At 59.0% G+C, this 19,085-nt stretch overlaps 1 protein-coding gene across 2 annotated transcripts; it reads right to left on the bottom strand.

The window, feature by feature from the left end:
• Nucleotides 1-5,101: 5,101 nt before the first annotated feature.
• Nucleotides 5,102-18,602, bottom strand: STAT3 (signal transducer and activator of transcription 3). Of its 2 annotated transcripts, none has more exons than XM_030966132.1 (24): nucleotides 18,513-18,602; nucleotides 14,986-15,132; nucleotides 14,311-14,455; nucleotides 13,389-13,487; nucleotides 13,037-13,132; nucleotides 12,869-12,950; nucleotides 12,395-12,489; nucleotides 11,700-11,851; nucleotides 11,108-11,266; nucleotides 10,930-11,022; nucleotides 10,266-10,325; nucleotides 9,945-9,974; nucleotides 9,739-9,832; nucleotides 9,609-9,656; nucleotides 9,323-9,406; nucleotides 9,135-9,233; nucleotides 8,847-8,982; nucleotides 8,579-8,631; nucleotides 8,397-8,491; nucleotides 7,985-8,124; nucleotides 7,442-7,657; nucleotides 7,206-7,248; nucleotides 6,786-6,898; nucleotides 5,102-6,704 (listed from the first exon to the last, which is right to left on the bottom strand). In XM_030966132.1, the coding sequence occupies exons 2-24, from the start codon at nucleotides 15,111-15,113 to the stop codon at nucleotides 6,649-6,651; spliced, it is 2,316 nt and encodes a 771-aa protein (XP_030821992.1). In that variant the 5' UTR covers nucleotides 15,114-15,132; nucleotides 18,513-18,602; the 3' UTR covers nucleotides 5,102-6,648. The 2 variants fall into 2 exon arrangements, with proteins under 2 accessions (XP_030821992.1, XP_030821994.1); XM_030966134.1 differs by having other exon boundaries at nucleotides 7,445-7,657.
• Nucleotides 18,603-19,085: the final 483 nt, after the last annotated feature.

Below are 19,085 nucleotides of genomic sequence, written 5' to 3'. Positions count from 1 at the left end.
GCAGGAAGCAATACTGGGTGTGCTCGTTCTGCCCCAGCGCTTGCACCCACCGCATGGGATCTCCTGGGCTTTCACTTTCGCTACCAGCTCACGTAAGATAGACAGAATTATGTCTTCTGTGGCCTGAAAAAACTCCGGAGGGAAATTCAGCAAACGCAGGTCCCTCTCCTGCTCTGGGCTGGTAGGAGCAGGGGTGACCCGTCCCCAGTGGGAATCCAGGGAGGAGGGGCTCGTCTGTCCTTGTGCCAGCGCTGGCACAGGATCTCTATCAGGCAGCTGATGCACCAGCAAATCACTTGGCCACTGTGTCAGAGCACAGCCCCAAGTTCCCACCTCTCTACTGCTTTTGTGCTCTTGTGCTAAAGTCCTCCAGCTCCAGCTCGGGCTACTCACACAGGAGCCTCATCCAGCTCCACACTTCCAAGAGATAAATACCTGTGGGCTGGGCAGGCACCAGCCCAGCACCTGCTCCATGCAAACACCAGCCACAAAACGGTGCTTTCCAGCTTGCCAGCCCCACTCCGTGCCTGGAGCAGCCTTGGTGAATGACTGAGTGACTCCAGCCCCAACAGCCCCCAGCTCCCACCAAACGTTTTGCTGCCTGCGCTCACCAGCTTGGGAGAATCTCACGCACAAAGGCTGATACATCGCTGCTGAGCCGCTGCCAGCAGAGCCCTGGCTGCACTTCCCAGTGCTCCTCTCACTCCAGATCTCACAGAAAGGTGAGCTGGGACCCTGGCAAGCAGGGACAGGCAGCCAACGTGAAGCCAGCAGCTCCCACACTGTCTGTATTCAATGAGACACAAGAAAAGGAGCAGAGAAGGCAGCGCAGGGCCCTGGTGCCTGCCCACCCTGCTCGGCTGGGACGCTCTTGCTCGGGTGAGTTGCATCATGGACATGCAGCTTTCACAATCCCTGGCCCACATAACCCATTGGAGCAGGCAGCCAGGCGGGCACTGGCTGCTCAGGCCAGAGAATCAAGGTCACACACAATGTCTGTGCCTGCCGGGGCTCTGTCTGGGCACCACAGATCCAGGGGTAGCTGGAGGATCCCAGGGACACGGCGCTCCCTGTGCCAGAGACCTGCACAGCTACACGTGCTTGGGAGAGCTGGGAGATGAACACAAAACACCCTCTCATTTCCCTCCTTTCTCCCTCCCCTTTCTGCTACGAAAGGGGGGAAAAAAGGAAAAATAAATTAGTGTTGGGAGAGAAAGTGGAGAGTGCTCCATGCTGAGAGGGCAAATGGAATCCAATAAAATCCAATCCAATCCAATCACTATTTGTTTTCACCAGGTCCCAAGGAAGACTCTGAGCTGGCTGGTGTGGATGTTACCAGGAGAAATTCTTCCTTTCCAGAGGAAAAGAGCAGAAGAACAGTGACTGCAGCAGTGACCGATGGAGAGGCTGCCCCTGGAGCTGCCCCAGCTCCACCCCAGCGATTCCCCGAAGCGATCTTAGCTCTGCCCCGGTTCTCTTTGTGCCTCAGAGAGTCTCGGAAGCCTCTGGGAAGGTGAGCACGATCCGGGCTGAGCCGCAGCCGGACGCACGGGCACCTCGCATGAGCTCAGCAGGATGCCGAATGACGCCGCGCATTCCGGGGACGGAGGGAGTCTGGAGCTTCGTAATGGATTTCCGAGAAAATTGCCTCTGTGCTTGGAGCGGGAGCGCAAAGAGTGCAGGCGGAACGGCCTTTCTCTCTAAGTGGCATCTCAAGGGTCTTAATTATTACTCAGGAGTGGAAACATTTATTTAGGCGGCTCTGGAGAGGCCCTGACGCTTTTGGCTACTGGCCGCCGGGCACATCCTGTATGCGAGGATCCTCTGCAATGCTCCCCGCTGCTCCCGGGATGTGCAGAGGGCTTGGACAGAGCACAAACACCCAACCACGTCACCTGCGGGCAGGACACGGCCTCGGCTCCATCCCCTCCTGCTTACCGGGAACCAGGAGCTCTCAGGGGGGAGCCCAGCCCCAACCCATCCCTGCTTTGCATCCCTCACACTCCCAGGTCTCAAAACAAAACCCCGTTGTGATAATGCAGCCCAGCTAATTTGAAACAGATGAATCCCCACATTAGTCACAGATTCACATTTTCCCACAAAGGTCCCACTGGAGAGCCAGTGTGGATGGGCCCTGCGGGGTTCCAGCCCTGCTGCTGGTGCAAGAGGCAGCCTGGGAACGGTGAGGGGGACAGGGCAGCAGCACAGACCCTGCCAGAACCCGGCCACCCATGGGCAGCACACGACTTGGAGCCGTGGGCAGGGCAAAGCGGGGGCACCAGAGATGTTTGTCACTGGCACAGGCTCAGCCTGGTGGTGCCCAGTGCCAGGAGGAGGGGACGATCTGCTCCAGCAAAAAAACGGAAATGACATTTTGTCCAAAGGGGAATTTCCACAGGAAACCTCTGCCTCCAGCCACTCGGATGGGGCTGGGAACAACCCAGCAAACGCTTGGCCTCAGCAGCCAAGCAGTGCCATTGCTTGGGCAAAGACTCCATAGCTCCTCCTGCTAGGAAAGAACACCCAATTTCTGCTACTGGAACGGCCAGAAGAGTGAGAGCCCGACTGGGTCTGCAGAGGGCACCAGAACCCCCCATCAGCTCAGTGAGTATCTCTGCACCTGAGGGGGCACGGGGGGGCACCCACAGCCCAGCTGGCACCAAGGGCACAATTATCTCCTGCCCACCCCAGTGCCAGGGCTGGCTGGGGGCATCAGCAGCACAGCACCAGGGCTGCACTTGGCCCTCACCCCACGCTGGTGCATCCCAGCATCCCTGCACATCCCCATGCATCCCCGTGCTCTCCCTGCATCCCTGCTCTCCCTTGCAGAGCTCAGGTTGCCACAGTAACCACTCAGTCCCAGCTGCTCCAGCCACCAACGTGCTGCCACAGGTCAGCCCGGTGCAGCAGCTGCAGCAGGGCCAGGGCCCTTCACCCCGTGTCAGGGTGAGCAGAGCCCTCGGTGCTGGTGCCACCACTGCACTGTGAGCCAGGATGGGACACCTGTAGGGAAACAGGCAGGTTGTGCCCTCCGGGAATGGCTGGGAGGTGGTGGTTTTGGTGATCACAGTGTGCTGGAGCTCTGGGTCGGACCTCTGCCACATGTGGCAGTGGAAGCCACCACTGGTTGGCTCTGCTCTGCTGTGTATTTATCTGAGTGTGACGCAATATTTATTTGACTGTTGTGTTCTGAGCACTGGAAGCAGGCATTGGGATGGCTCTTGACTTGGCCAGCAGTGCCATGTGCTCTGCAGCTCAGCACGTGTTGCTGTGGGAAGATCCCACCCAGCACCTGGGAGGGCCAGAGGGGACCCTTAGGCTGGTCCTCGGGCTGAGATCTGGGGGGGTCTCTGCCTCCCACCCCTCACTGCAGCCCTGCTCATTCAGCTGCTTGGCTCTGGAGCTGCAGATAAACTGTGTTCTCTCTAATCCCTGTCTGCTGCCTTATTCCCAAGGACTGTCACTATTGCACAGCTCAGACACCCCAGGTACCAGTGGGACCCTGCCTGAGCCCCTGCTCTGGAGTGCCCCTGGCCCAGGGCTGCCCTGGCAGGTGGCTGCCCATCCCCACAGGGCTGCCCTGCGCCCGTCACGCATCCCAAGCGGATTATCTGCATTTGGAAACCCCTAATCCATTTGCACGCTTGGCTCAGACACTGTCCCCACTCCTCCCCACTGTGCTGCAGGCCTGGGCAAGGAGCAAAGCCACCCTGTGACCTCCTTTTGGAGCCACAAACAACCTCCTGCCCCAGCACAGGCAGAGAGCAAGGGCTGCAGGGCTGACTGGGGCAGGAGGAAGGGGACAGGATGCTGGCAAGTATCCCTTGCCCCAGTTGCTGCTGGTTTCTCCAGCACAGGGACCTTCCCTGGGCACTTTCTCCTGCTGCCCATCAGGCTCCAGGAGTTCCCAGCCTGCTGCTCCCCAGAGCATTGACAGCAGGAGCTCTGAGGTGGGAGCAGTGGCCCCTTGACCCCATCACTCAGGGCTGGGGCAGGTGCCAACAGGGATGCAGTGGGGCCAGGGAGATAAGGAACCCCTGATCTGCAGGCACAGGAATGAAACACCACATTCCTGACACCAACTGGTTGTGGCAACACCAGGGGTTGCAGATGGGTAAGAAAATTCCTTAGTCCTGGGTTCTCAACCCCACCCTGCAGCTGCCAGAGGGGAGCTGGTACCTGCCAGGGCAGGAGAAGGGGGTCTGGGCCTCATTCCTTTGTGAGCTGCCCCCCACCTGCAGCACCTGGGCTGCACCACTGAGACAGGCAATGATCCGACACAGCTGCCTTGAGAGCAGGGATGGGTTTGTGGGGCCTGGGCAGAGCCCTGGCTTGGTTTGACAGTGAAATGCAGTGGGGCTGGTTCCCAAAGCAGGAACATGGTCAGCTCAGCCCTAAGCAGGATGCTCCAGGGCACACAGAGGGCAGAGAAGGCTCCAGTGCACCTCCAGTGCCTCAACTGATGCAGCACGGCCAGTTCCACATGACCTGCACGAACAATCCCCCTAATCCTGCTCTGACAGAGAAATAATCTCTCCCTCTTGGCCTCATCAGAGCACAAACCCTGGAATGATCCTGTTCATGGTTCCTCACATCCACGTGGTATTGCAGAGGGCTAGGGGTGCAAGGGCTGCGGTGGGCTCCACCAGGGCTGTGTGTGCAAAGCGTGTCACTGTCACCAGCCTCACACAACCATCAAGCCATGCCTTGCAGAGCCTGGCACCCCCTGCCCATCACCCCCCAGGGCAGAAGCACTCACAGGGGCCCCTCTGCAGCCCCAGGCTGAGAGCAGCCAGAGCAGGGCCCCAGCGCTGCTGTGCCCTCCCACGCTGGCACCGGCATTTCCTTTACACAACTGGAGGAGACCCGGGCGCGTCTCTGGGGCAGAGAAAGCAACCACGGGCTGGGGCAGGGCCGCTGCCCCCTGGCTGCCCTGGGAAGGGCCCCGCAGCCCCGGGAAGGGGCAGCTGCCCACGCCTGCCGGGCAGGAGCCGGGGCCGCTCGCGCCGCGCAAACCGCAGCGGCGGCAGCGGGGCCGGGTTGCGCCGAAGGAGGCCCCAGTTCCCAGAGCAGGGTCAGGTGGGTGCCGCAGGCAGAGCCCAGCTCGCACCCCACAGCACGTCGCTTCAGGGCCTTTATTTCGGAGAAAGTTAAAGCCTGTAGATACAGCAATAAAATATACAAAAAAATAAAATTTTTTTACAGTATTGAATGCTGCCAGGGACTGCGGCCGGAGGCAGTGAGCGAGCAGAGGGGCAAAGGGCCCTCATCGCCCCTGAGCAGCCCCAGGGCCAGCCACAAACCCCCCTCCTGCTCCCACACAGCTTGGAGGGGCTTGCCCAGACCCCGCAGCCATGGGGATCCTCCCCCTGCCCTCTGGTTCCCTGCCATCAGCTGTGATGCAACTCGGAGGGAGCAGCTCTCCCACTGCCTCCCCCACCCCTCCACTGCTCATCCGTGTCTGTTTGCCCACTGCATGGAAAGGGCAGGAGGGCTCCCCCAGTCCTGTTAAATGCAGGACCAACCCCCCAAAATTCAAGACACTGCCCTTCACAACACCCCTGTCAGTCCTGCATTGCCCCACAGCAGGTTCCTCTCCTCACATCCACCTGTTCCCTTCAACTCTTGACCTTCCCACCTTAACTGTGAGGGCCAACCTCCAACAGAAATGCCACATGAAGCCCCCATGAAGCTGCAGACCCCATGCCTGGCCCCTCACAACTCACAAAGAAAGGGTCAGGGTCAGGCCAGGTGCCCCACTGGCAGCAGTGCTGGCTCCCCCAGTTCCTCAGGGTCCAACTGGTCTAACTCAGCACAGTGCTGGAAGCAAGACCATGCTCCCAGCACCAGCCTGGCCACAGGGAAGCCAGGACGGCCCCTGTGGCTTCACCCAGCTCCCAAAATGGGCCACAGCTGCAAATGCTGTTCACACACAGGTGCCATTACTGGGTAGCAGCACTGCCCTACCCCAGGGACACCAGCCATCCCAAAAGGAGCCCGGGCTGCTGGCATTGGCCAGGTCACTGTGCCCAAAGCAGGAAGCTGGGGACAAGCACAAGCAGCTCCTGAACCTCTGGGCTCCCAGCAAACCCAGGCTGAGTCCAGCAGGGGCAGTGCCTGCTGAGCCCAGGGTGGGAGCACCTGGATACATCCACCTGCAGCTCCGAGCCCTGTCCTGGTCATCCTGGCCAAAACCAGGGCCAGGTGCGTGCAGAGAGGGGACTCACCCCAGCACCCTGCAAGCTCTAGGACGTGCTGGGAGCAGCAGGGCAGACCCTGCCACATGGCAAATCCCCTCTGCAATTCCAGATTTGTGGGTTTGGGTGCGGGCACAGTCAGGGCAACACCTTCCAGCAGCGGGACCGGGGCTGTGGAAGCGTTTGTAGGAACTGTGGCTGCAATCGGAGGCAAATAGGCACTTGAATGAGCAAAAATAATAGAAAACTGTTATGGAAGGAAATAGAAAAAGGTTCATCCCCCTCCCCCAGAGATGAGCTGCACCACCCCAGAGAGGGGCTGCGCTGTTGGGTGAGGTGAGGACCTGACCCATGCAGGGACCCTGGCCCCCAGCAGTTCCTGGAGCAGCTGCAGCCGAGTGGGACAAATCCAGGGGAGGCTCTGGAGGTGGGAAGGCTGAGCTGCAGCCCCTCACATGGGCGAGGACGCGCACTCTGGGGTCAGCTCCATGTCGAAGGTCAGCGACTCTGCGGGCAGACACAGGCAGGGTTACGGGGCCCTGGGTGTGGGCTGGCAGCCAGGGCCCCCTGGAGCCCCCCCAGACTCACCAAACTGCCCGCCCGCGTTGCTCTCCGCGCCCTCGCTGCTGCTGCCGAACTGCATGAGCGAGTCCAGCGTGCGCGGGGACATGGGCAGGTCGATGGTGTTGCTGAAGGAGGTGCTGTCCGAGAGAGAAGAAGCACAGAAAGCTCCACATGAGGGCCTGGCCAGAGCTCTCTAACACCCCCTGTACCCGCTGAGGGGCCCCCAGAGCTCTCCAGAGGAAAGGGGCCCCGGAGGGGAAGAACGGGGCTGTGGTTTGGGCAGCAGCCGGAGCCTGGCTCAGGCCCCACCGTCACCCCAGGCTGGGAACCCCACAGGAACCAAGCAAAGCTCAGACAGAGGTGGAAAGAAAGGAAGGAAACCTCTCCCTTAAGCAAGGCTGAGCACACAAACACCCTCCAAGCACAGCTCCCAGGAACACTCACGGGGTGACACAGATGAACTTGGTCTTCAGGTATGGAGCAGCACCTGCAAGGAGGGAGAAGCTTCATCAGCACCCACCCGAGGACAAATCCTTCTCTCTGCCCCCCAGAACACAGGCAGTGCCCACCCTCTGCCCCATGGCTGGTCCCACACTGTGGCTGTGCCCTCCAGGGATGACACAGGTTCCTGGCTGGGCCAGAGCTTCCCTGTGACAAAGGAGCCACAGAAAGTCAACGACTACCTGAGTCTGTGGCTTCCGAGTGTTCCTGGCTCTCAGAGCGGCAGTACTTCCCAAATGCCTCCTCCTTGGGGATATCTGGGTACAGGTACACCAGAGGGGACACCAGGATGTTGGTGGCATCCATGATCTTGTAGCCCATGATGATCTCAGCAAAGGACATGTTGTTGAGCTGCTGCTTGGTGTAAGGCTCCACCGACTGGATCTGCGTCTTCCCTGTGCAAGGAAGGAGAATTTTGGCACAGAACAAAGGCAGACACCTTCAGACACCCCCAGAGCAATAGGAACAAGCTGGGCCTGGGGCACACAGCAGACCACAGGGCAGGACTGCGATCTGACTGTGTTCAGTGCCATAGAAAACTGTGCCCATGGGCAGCACGTGGGCACAGACACCCAGAAGGCAAAGACCAGCAAAGGGCAGCCAGGCTCAGAAGCTAACCCACACAAACAGCTTGTTGGGACAAGGACAAATGCTTATGAGGGCATCCAAGCCCCCTCTGGAAGCTGGAATGTCAAGCCAGGCACCCAGGGTAGAGCTCGTACCACTGATGTCCTTCTCCACCCAGGTGAAGGTGATGCCACCCTCCTTGCTGCTCTCACTGAAGCGCAGCAGAAAGGTCCCTGGGGGCTTGGTGCTCAGGATGGCTCGCTCCCGCTCCTTGCTGATGAAGCCCATGATGTACCTGGGCAGGAGGAAGCAAGAACAACAAATGGGGGTCAGGGCACAGGAGCAGCTCCTCCAGGATGTTAAGTCCTGCCAGCTCTGCTCAACAGCACAACTCAGCCTGGCCACTGACATTTTATGGGTTCCCAGGTGAGTTTTCACTCTGAAACAGCAAAAAGTATCCCAGGACAGCACACCTGGCACATGGACAGGCACCCCACGCCATCAGGGTGGAACCTGTGGGACTCTTCCAAGGCCCAGCCTAACCTCAGGCTCTGGGCTGGCACTCACCCTTCGTTCCACAGTGCCAGGATGTACTTCTTCACCAAGTCAATGATGTTATCCAGCCAGACCCAGAAAGAGAAGCCTTTGCCAGCCATGTTCTCCTGGGGAAAAGGCAGAGAGGCTGCTAGCACAGCTTGGAAGGAGGGAACAGCCAAGGAAAGGTGCTCAGGGAAGAGAGGAAATTCTACCTTGCAGAACTTGGCCCAAGTGATCTGACAGCCAGAGTAATTCACACCTGGTCCTGGAAGAGAAAAAAAGAACACAACCATTTAAATAGAGCTGTCCTTCCAAAGACACCACTTCCAGGGTTTGTGCCATTTGGGAGAAAACCAAGCACCTGAAAATGACTCAGGCCAAAACACAGGACCTCCCTCTCGGCTGACATGTACAGGTGGGGAATCACACCAGGGGACAAAGGGATGGGCAGGACACCCTGGCACGTCAGCCCACTCTTACCCAGCAGTTTCTCTGCCAGCGTGGTCAGCTGCTCGATGCTGAGCCCGCGCGTGGTGGTGGAGGAGAACTGCCAGCTCAGCACCTCTGCCACCTGGTCCCAGGTCCCAATGGGGGGCTTGGTGAAGAAGTTCACGTTCTGCACGAGGGAACACACAGCCCTGAGTGGCACATGGGGCAGGAGGAGGGCCGGGTACAGCCTCAGCCTTGCTCTCCAGCCTCAGTTTCCCTCTCTCACTGTGACACCCCCATCCTGACACGTGCCCTGCTGCACTCCCACACCAGCCCTACCTTGGGGTTGTTGGTCAGCATGTTGTACCACAGGATGGATGCCCAGGCATTGGGCATCTGGCAGATGTTGGAGATGACCACCACAGGCAGCGAATGGGTCTGCAAAGAGAGGATGTCACCATGGGTTGGGACAACTCCCAGGGCTCCACCCAGACCCACGGTGGTGAGTGCAGTGACCCAAGCCTCACCTCCAGGTCGATCTTCAGCCCCTGGTGATACACCTCTGTCTCAAAAGTGATGAGGTGCAGCTCCTCAGTGACTATCAGCGAGGCCTGGGGCAGAAGGACACACCATGAGCACCACAGAACACCCACCCTGAACCCAACACACAACCACCAGACCCAGCACAGCTGCTGGGGCTGGCCTGGCAAGCTGCCAACGTGCCAATCAGTGCTGGTGGACCCCCTGCATCCCCTCCAGGCTCAGCTGCCCCTGGCAATGGCCAGGCCCCCTCCCAGGGCCCCTGACACTCACATCACAGTTGGCTCGGCCTCCATTCCCACAGCGCTGCTCCCTCAGGGTCTGCAGAGAGAGGGACAGGCTGCAGCAGCACCACCAGGACACCTGGCTGTACAGGAGCAGCCCAGGAGCCCATGGTACCCACCAGGTGTTTGAACTCTGCTGAGAGGCTGCCATTGTTTGACTCCTCCATGTTCATCACCTTGGTGTTGGTCCCCAGGATGTTAAACTTGCGGGACCTGGCAAGAGGACAGAGTCAGGCTGGCAGGGCAGTCTTGGAGTGAATGTGTGGTGGGATGTTTGCCAGAAATAAAAGCAGAAACAAGAAATAAGGACAAAGCAAACACTTACCCTCGAAGTGCAGCAACGTCCCCAGAGTCCCTAGAAAAGGGGAAACAGACACCAGGTCATGGCTGTGGCCTTCCCACCCTGATGCAGACAAGCTGCTGTGTGGTGCCAGCTGCATCCCAGCACAAGTCCCATGAGCCCCACAGGCCTTCCCCCCACGTGGGGGTGAACCCTCAGTACTGAGCACCACCCTGCACCCTCCCCTTCAACTGGGGGCCACACTGGCCCTTGTTGTGGAGATTGAGCCCAGTCCAGGGGCAGCAGGAATCACTCCCATCCCAGTTACCCCACCCGGTGCCACTGGAAGGGAAGCACAGGACTCACTTGTCAATGCAGACTTTGATTTTCAGCTGATAGTTCAGCTCTGGGAACTTGACCAACAACCTGCAAGAGTCAGCAGACACAGAGCATGAACATGCTGTGCACAGAAAGTGCTCCTGTTCCACAGGGCACCAGGCACAGCCAGCAGCATGGACCAGCTCCTGTGGCAGCCCTGGGCACACCTTCACACAGCCCTGGCACCTGTCCCCAGAGCCAGGGAGGTGCTGGTACTCCTTTGAATATCCCAAGGAGCTCATTTGGGCTGCTGACAGCCCAGGCCAGGCTCTGAACAAACACCCTGCACACCACTCTGGGCCAGAGGCTGCCACAGAGGCAGCTGGGAAAGGGCAAGGAAGCTCCAGGCAGAGCCTGGTGTCAGAGCATGGCAGGGAACATGGCCCAGGCTGAGCAGCAGCCGGCCAGGGATGTGCTGATGCTTCCCACCCCCACAACAGGATTTACCAGAACCCAGCAGATCCCCAGCCAGCCTACACTGAGTCATGTGGGCAGCACTCCAGCCCTCTGGGATCATCCTTCTGGGATCTATCCTGCTGGTATCCATCCCTTCCCAGCACGGCGGCTGCATCTGCAGCAGCATCTTCAGAGAGTGACCCCAGGCTGCCCTCCCTGCTCAGCTCCCCTCCCTCACCTGTGGGGAGGCACCCACCTGACTTTGGTGGTGAACTGCACACCTGTCTTGATGACCAGGGGCCGGTCAGGGTGCATGGGCATGCAGGGCTGCCTCTCCACCACAAAAGCACTGCAGGAACAGCACAGAGACCACAGTCAGACCTCACTGCCCACCCTCCACCCACGGCCATGCAGCTCCCACCTGCTCTCAGCACCTTTTCATCAGGTTCCTGAACAGCTCCACAATGCGCTCCTCCAGCATGGGCCGGTGCTGGACGATTGGGTCACCCTTGTAGGACACTTTTTGCTGCAGTTCTTCCAACTTCTTGATCTGCTGCCGGGTCTGTAGCTGTGATTCAGCGAGGGAGGTTATCCTAGGGGAGCAGGGAGAACCAACATTAGCTCTGGCTGCCAAGCCCACACTGTCCAGCCTGCAGAGCCCTCCTCTTCCCATGCAGGAACACAATCTCCATGCCAAGCCAGTCAAGAACTGAGTGTGTCTGTGGCTCCAAGGCCAGAGCATTTTTCTAGGCCATGCATTACAAACAAAACCTGCACATGCCCAGGTGACTCCAAGGCCATAAACTTTCCAGCAGCCTCAGAATCCCCCAGGCACAGAGCTGGGGACAGTGGGACACCTTCCCAGCACCAGCATGGCTCAGTCTAAGCTGCAGGCTACATTCACACATGCAAACATCAGAAATGTCCATTTTGCAAGGACAATTCCAGAGAGCAAGAGCTCATTTCCACAGCAGGTGTCTGAGTGCCACTGCTCTAGGCACTGACACAGTCCCAGGCAGCTCTCACCAGTTCTCAAGCCTGTCCAGGCAGATATTGGGTGGGCCACCAATGCAGGCAATCTGCTGTCTCCTCTTCCAGTCTGCCAGTTCCTCATCTGCGAGCATCTTCTGCACATATTCCATGGCAGACAGCAGCCCAGCCAGCTCGCTCACTATGCCCTGCCAGGAGAGAAAGCAGAACCTTCAGCACGCTGTGACTTCCCCCACAGACCCACAAGTTTCACATTCACAAGCAAGGAAGAAGTCACCCAGGGCTGTGCTTGCTGCACTGATCCTGGTTCTGGCCATGCAGGAGCTACTAAACTCCAGCCCTGAAGAAGGGGGATCTGCACCTATTGCCAGCTGGGGCTATGTACAAATCACAAACGGGATGGAATTGCTGAGGAACATGCTTTGAGCTGTTTTATTTTTCAGCATCAGTCTCATTACATGGTTATGACAATGGGAAGATGCCACCAGCTCACATCTTAGGCAGCAGACAAAGAACTTAATGTTACAACTTACTTTAAAAGTTTTTTGACCAATCACACAAAAAGCACATTGACAGTAGTTCTATCCAACCACTATAAGCACATGTACCTTTGGTTAAAACAATGCTTGCTTCCTTCAAATACAATACCTGCTTGTAAGCCCAAAACCCTCTCATTTTATAGATTCCCATGTGCACCCAGAGCAATCTGGAGGGCCAGCTGCCCCTCTTACCCTGCGCATCTGGTCCAGTGCTGTCAGCATTTGCTCCAGCTGCTGCATCTTCTGCCGGGTCACTGACTGGTTGTTGCCGTTCAGGTCCTGCATGTCTGTGCAGAGGTGAGAAGCTTCAGCCACACTCTTCACACCTCCTCAAGTGCCACAACAACACGACACTTGCACAGCAAAGTGCAGGCACCCTACAGCCAAGCAGGAATCTGGCACAGCCTCCAAGCAGCTCCGTGGCTCTCCTGCACCCACAGAGGCCAATCCCTCCCCACCCTGCTGCTGTGCTTACAGCAAAGCTTAGTTCAGCTTCCCCAAGGGCAGCATCCTTGGCAGAAACAGAAGACCAGGTTTATCCAATTGCCATGCAAATGGGCTGAGAATGAGCACATTCCCTCTGGGAGTGGAGGTTGGAACACCTCTCCAACAAGTTTCCTTGCAGGAACACACTGTGGTTTGCAGATGCTAATGAGCTGTCATTACCTCCTTGGCTTTTCAAAGTCTTGTAGTTAAAATCAAAGTCATCCTGGAGATTCTCCACCACTTTCATCTTCTGCTCCAGATCCTGGAAGGCAAGAAATGTGATTTCACTCACAGCACTCAAGAATTGTGGCGGGGAGAGCTGCTGAAGGTGCCCAGGCAGACACATACCTGCACTCTCTTCCTGACATCCTGCAGGTGCTGCTCCAGCATCTGCTGCTTCTCTGTCACCACAGCTGCTGTGGGATGTGTTGCCTGTCCCCCTTGCTGCAGAGGGGACAAGAAGGGCATAAGGACAGGGCTGTAACCTGGGGATGCTCCCTTCCAGCCTGAGGAGGTTCTGCAGGGTCCTCAGCCCATCCTTAACACACACTGGCAGCTGGCTGCTCTCTTCAGCACCAGCTCCAGGGCAGCACAGGAGAGGAGAGATGGAGACACTCAGCCAGAACACCCAGGCTGTGTCCTGGCTCTCAGGAATCAGGATGGCCAGGACCAGGAGGCCCTGGGATACGTGGCCACTGACCTGGGCTGCAGTAGCAGCTGTCTGGAGGAGCCGGGACTCTTCCCAGAGGCAGCGAGCCACGATGCGGGCGATTTCCATTGGCTTCTCCAGGTATCTGCTCTGTAAAGGGTCAAACAGGGTCAGCAGGCTCAAGGCAACTCCTAGGATCTCCACATCAGGGCTGTGGATGGTGAGCTGCGCCAAGGAATCACTCAGACCCTCACCAGCTCCCCCACTGTCAGAATCAGGACATCCCTCTGGCTATCCTGGATTGCCCAAACCCCTGCCAGGGGGCTCAGAGACCCTGGCACACAGCTCAAGACACCTGTGACTTTGATTATGACCCATGGAAAAAATTATCAACCTTAGATGAGGATCTGCAAGCCACGAAAGTCTAAGTAAAATAACAGTTAGCTTGTCACAGGGTGAAAAATAGATTTTTGGGGTTTTTGGAATGGGGGTTCAGGAGGCAAGAAGGAGGGATTATAATAATAATTAGTTTGTCACAGGGTGAAAAATAGATTTTTTGGGGTTTTTAGAATGGGGATTCAGGAGGAATCTGGGTGTGTCCAGCCTTTCTCCTTCTTCTTGGCCTCCATCTTCTGCTGTGATGTTGGCACTTTTGGATTGGTTTAGAGTAGAAGCTCACTGTCTAACATAGGTGATAGGTATTGGGAAGTTATGGTAAATAATGTACACGTAGTTTTTAGTATAAAAAGATAACACCAGCGTGCCTCTGTCTGACCTGCTGAACGGACCTCGACAGGCCAGAGAAAGAATTTTATAGATATGAAACAATAAACAACCTTGAGAACGAGAATAGAAGAGTTCTGACTCTTTCTTCAACAGCTGGGCTGGGAAAAGAGATTCTCTAACACATCTGGGGGTCACTGTGAGCAGCAGAAACCCCGAGACCCCACGATGCTGGCAGCTCCCAGCTCACCTGCAGGAACTGCTTGATGCGGCGCAGGTTGTGCTGGTAGAGGACGTTGGACTCCTGCAGGAAGCGGCTGTACTGCTGGTCAATCTCCCCCAGCAGGTTGTGGAACACCAGCGTGGCGTGCGACTCCTTGCTGGCAGCATAGGCCCTGTGCAGGGGAGAGAGAGCCCTGAGTGCCTGGCATGGGGCAAGGGGGAAAGCAGGGGGGCTCTGCTCACACCCAGCACCCCCTGTGCAACTTACAGAATCACTGAATCATTTAGGAAGGAAAAGAACTCTAAGATGGAGTCCAGCTGGTGACTAATCACCATCTGGTCAAGCAGACCAGGCAGATGGTGCACACCAGCACCTGATGTCTGTGAGCACATCCCACATGCTCATGGACAGGACGCAGCCATCAGAGCTCTGTGTCAGCCCCCTCTACAACAGAGGTCAGTGTTAGCCAGCCCTGCATGGGGACATCCCCCTGCTTTTCCCAGCCCAGGGTCTAACACAGTGCACAAAATCCCACTAAATTCACAGTCCTGCTTCCCTTGATGCCACATGAGCCCCAGAAAGAGAGGCCAGTCCCATCACCAGGGGAGCAGGGGAAGTGACAGAGCTCCTCCAGCCCACCTGAGCCCCTGCAGGTGGGTGTTATGAGCAAAGTCCCCTGAGTGGCATTTGAAAAGGCCTTACCAGTCCTGGCTTTCAATCCAGGGGGCCAGGAACTGCCGGAGCTCCATGGGGAAGCTGTCGCTGTAGAGCTGGTGGAGCTGCTCCAGGTAGCGCGTGTCGAGCTGCTGCAGCTGGTTCCACTGCGCCATCCTGGCCAGCTCGGGAGACCTGAGGGGTGGAAACACAGCTGGCTCAGAGCTGGCTCCTGCCAGGACCCAGCTGTGACCCTGAAAAGGGTTCTTCTCTCTGGTCAGAACCAGAGACAGCCAGGGCACGGTGCTCCAGGACAGCTGGCATGGGCAGGCTGGCCACTGGCAACAGGTAGGAATGAGGATTTAATCTGGTCTCAAAGGCACCCCTGGCTGGCCCTGCTGGGAGGCAGGGAAGTGGCTGTGGAGCTTACAGTAAGTGCGGAAGGCGGAGACTGCCAGGAAGCTGCAGAAACAGGGAAGGAGCAATTTTCAAGTTCACGACTTGTATCAATGGAAATCAAGCTGACACTAACGAGGGGACTCCAGCTGTGCTGGCAAATGAAGGCACAGCTCTGCGTGACACCAGCAGTCACTTCCCTGCAGAAAGTGGTTTGCTTTCCCCAAAGGCTCCTGCGCTGAGTGATGCAGCATCACTACGTGGCCTCCACCCCCAAGGGACTCTTTCCTCATTTGTCTGGGTGTGAAGAAAAGAAAGTGGAACATCCTCTGTGGGCTGAGACATCAGGAGGGGACAGACATTGGCACTGACATGGGAGTTAAGAGAGGTTTTTAGTACTTCACAGCACTGAACAGCCCCAAAGGCAGGAGCAGGACATTAACCTTGAACTACAACCCGCTGGTGCAATCCTCAGAGAAGTCCACATGAACCAAACCTGCTTTGAATGGAGCAACAAGTGAACAAGAAAGGAGAGAGCCAGCGGCCACAGATTCCTACAGCCCTGGAGCCAGACCTGGCTGATGTGACAGAGCCTCTGAGATGCTGCATCCAAGGGCTGGGCTGTGAGCTGTGGCCCAGCACAGCAGAGCCCCCATTGCACAGGGGGTTCAGCCCTTTGTGGGCAGTTCTCAGGGAATGCCCCCTCTGCCCCATGCAGCTGCGGTGGCCACTCCTGCTGGGGGGGAAACCCACCAAAAGCACAGGGCAGGGCTGAGTGCAAGCCCACCAGCCCCGCAGGGATCGCCCCGCCTGCACGGTGAGCTCAGCACCCGCCTCCTATTGCGCCATGCCCCGGGGGCGGGGGGGCTGCACCAGCCCCTCCGGAAGCAGCAGCAGCTGCTGCCCCAGCCCAGCTCCTGCCCGAGCTGTGCTCCCAGCCCTGAGCAGGACAGGGCTGCAGCAGCATGGCACAGGAGGCAGCTGCGCAGCCCCTGCAGCGCCCCGTGCCAAGCGGCTCACAGGCGGACCTGCTGCAGAAACAGAACCAGGTGCCACATCCGGACCCATGGTCTAAGATGTTCCACCTGAAAGGCACAATCTCGGCATTTCAGAGCGGTGCTGGAGCCCCAGTCTGAGAGCACCAAAGCTGCCACAGGGCAGCAGCACTTGGACGGGACTCAGCCACTTCCCACTGCCACAAACAGCTGCAGGGCAAGGCAGCTTGCAGCACTGAACTCCAGCTCCTCCTGGCACCCACCCAAGGCACTGTGACATTCCTGGAGGAAAAGGTCCTTAAGACATTCCTTACAGCAGCAGCCACTACTGCCAGGGAAGCTCTGATCCTGGCAGCCCTGGGATCTCACACAGGAGCCTCTGCCTGGTCAGCCCCACCAAAGGGAAGCCACGGTTAAAAATCTGAGGGTTGAACCTTTCTGATTCTGCTGGGCTTGCCCATCTCTGTGGTTTGCCTCTCCTCCATCTCTGGAATGGAGCCAGAGAGCAGCCAGCATGGCCAGGACCAACGCAGCATGATGCAAGCTCCTGGGTAAACATGCTGTCCAGAGCTCAGAGCGGAGCTGCTAAAAGTAGATCAAGAGCTAAAGTTCATCTTTCTTTATCTTCCTGCAAGGGCAGAGCACAAGAGTCAGGCCCAGCTGCACAGTGTCACCTTCTGGGACAGCTCTGCACACTCCAACCACCCCACTGAAAATGGGGCTGCCCTGCAAGCAACCCTGTAACTGCTTACTGCCTGCCTTCTAATCTCTGGGACACACCTGGGAACACCCTGCACGTGTGCCCCTACAGCAAGAAATGAGCCCTAGGGCAACATGTATAGGGGAGTCACTGGAAAAAGCCTTAGAAGGACCCCAGGACTCCATGTCCCCTGCAGTGACACGGGCAGGATGAAGCTCAGTCACTGACAGCACTGCACAGGTCACATCACCAGGGTGCCATCACAGGGTCACGACAGATGCCATCAACATCACTCCACAGAGTCCCTGCAGCAGCAGCAGGCACCTTGCTGCCCCCCTTTCCACAGAACCATCAACAGCCCGATGGAAAACTGCTCCACACGGCAGCCAGGCGCCCTGGCAGCACTTTGGAAAGGCTGCTAGAAGAACTTGGCTCTGCTTCTCTGGAACGATTTCAAAGCCAGGCTTGGAGGTGGAAAACAGAGATGCAGAGATTTGCAACAGGAGGAGGGAGATGGCTCTGGGCAACCTCACAGCCACAGCACGAGTTGTGATCACCCCACAGGCCTGCTGCTCCTCACTGCAGCTCTCCAAGGTCCATCCCAGCTGAAATTCCACTGCAGCAGCTGCGAGTGACACTGCCACCATCCACCCCAGGGCAGGGGGCACGCAGGGCACCCCTCCTGTGCTCCAGCACTGCTGCTCCAGCAGCTCCAACAGATGGAGCACACTGGGGGAGTGACAGGGACCACCGGCAGGGTGGGAGCGGGGTCTGCCCCGCGATGTGCACCCAGGGTGAGCCCAGGCCAGCCCACCCTCCCATCCCGTGTCCCTCAGATGGAACAGGAATGCGGGAGTGTCTGTCCCACGGCCCGAGGGACAGGAGCCACCCAGACACGGGCAGCAGGAGCGGTGGGCAGCACTGCCATCCCCGCAGAGCTCCTGGGCAGCTCCTTCTCCCGAGCTGCAGAACCCGGCTGCTGTCACACACACCGGCACCCACGGGGCCGGCACCGGGGAGCCCCGCTCCGGGCGGGAGGCCCCGAGCTGCAGGCGGCGTGTGACAGCCCTGAGCTCGCAGCCCCGCAGATCCCGCCGGCTCCTGCAGCCCCGCTGTGCCCGGGCCCCCTTTGGGCTCCCAGTCCTAACGGTCCCGTTCCGCACGGGACCCCCGAGGCCGTGCCAGCCCCGGCCACACCGGGCGGGCCGCACCTCCCCCGGCCCTGCCGCTCCCGCCGCTTCTCGCTCTCCGAGCAGCCGGTTCGGGTTCTGTCCCCGTGCGCGGTGCCAGCCCGGAAGATCCGCCCGGGCCGCACAGACTGACCCCACTCCGCACCGCGGCTCGGCCCTGCAGTGACGGGGAGCCGGGACAGGCCCCCCCGCGCTACCCCGCGATGCCGGCCCCGCTCCCGCCCCGGCCCCACACCGGCCCGGGGGACACCGGCTGCCGGCGGCGAGCAGCGCCCGCGCGCCCCCCGCGCTCACCGGCGGTCCCGGCGGGCGGGGCGGCGGCTCCCGGTGACGGCGGCGATCGCGTCCGGCTGCGCCGAGGGACCGGACCTCCTGCGGCCCGGCCCCGCCCCACAGTGACGTCACAACTCCGCTACCAATGGCGACTCGGCGCTCCTGCGGCCCCGCCCCGGCAGGCCTCCGACAGCCAATCAGCGAGGCCGTTGTGTGGTGCGTCACGGCGCGCGGAGAGGGGGCTGCCCCCCCGGCTCTTCCCGGATGGCACCGCCTCCCGCCGCAGGGCTTCGCTAGGCAGAGGCGGTGCAGGGGGCCGGGGGGGGGGCGACTGCCGGGAACAGCCGTGCGGGAAACCCAGCTGAGTTCCGGGCAGCGCCGTGACGTCACGCGGTCGCCGCCGCCGCAGCCTCTTAAAGGGGCCGCGCCGCGCCGGGAGGGCCCGTGCGCCGTGCTGGGAGCAGCGCCCCCGCGTGGGGAAAGGGGGATCGATCCTGTAGGACTGTGGGGACTGGTCCTATAGGGCTGAGGGGATGGATCGCTGTGGTGATGGATCCCTGTGGGGCTGAGAGGATGAATCCCTGTGGGGCTCTG

This window comes from Camarhynchus parvulus, chromosome 27 (assembly GCF_901933205.1).
Source record: "Camarhynchus parvulus chromosome 27, STF_HiC, whole genome shotgun sequence".
Lineage (NCBI taxonomy): Eukaryota > Metazoa > Chordata > Aves > Passeriformes > Thraupidae > Camarhynchus > Camarhynchus parvulus.
This window is presented reverse-complemented; position numbering and strand designations above follow the sequence as displayed.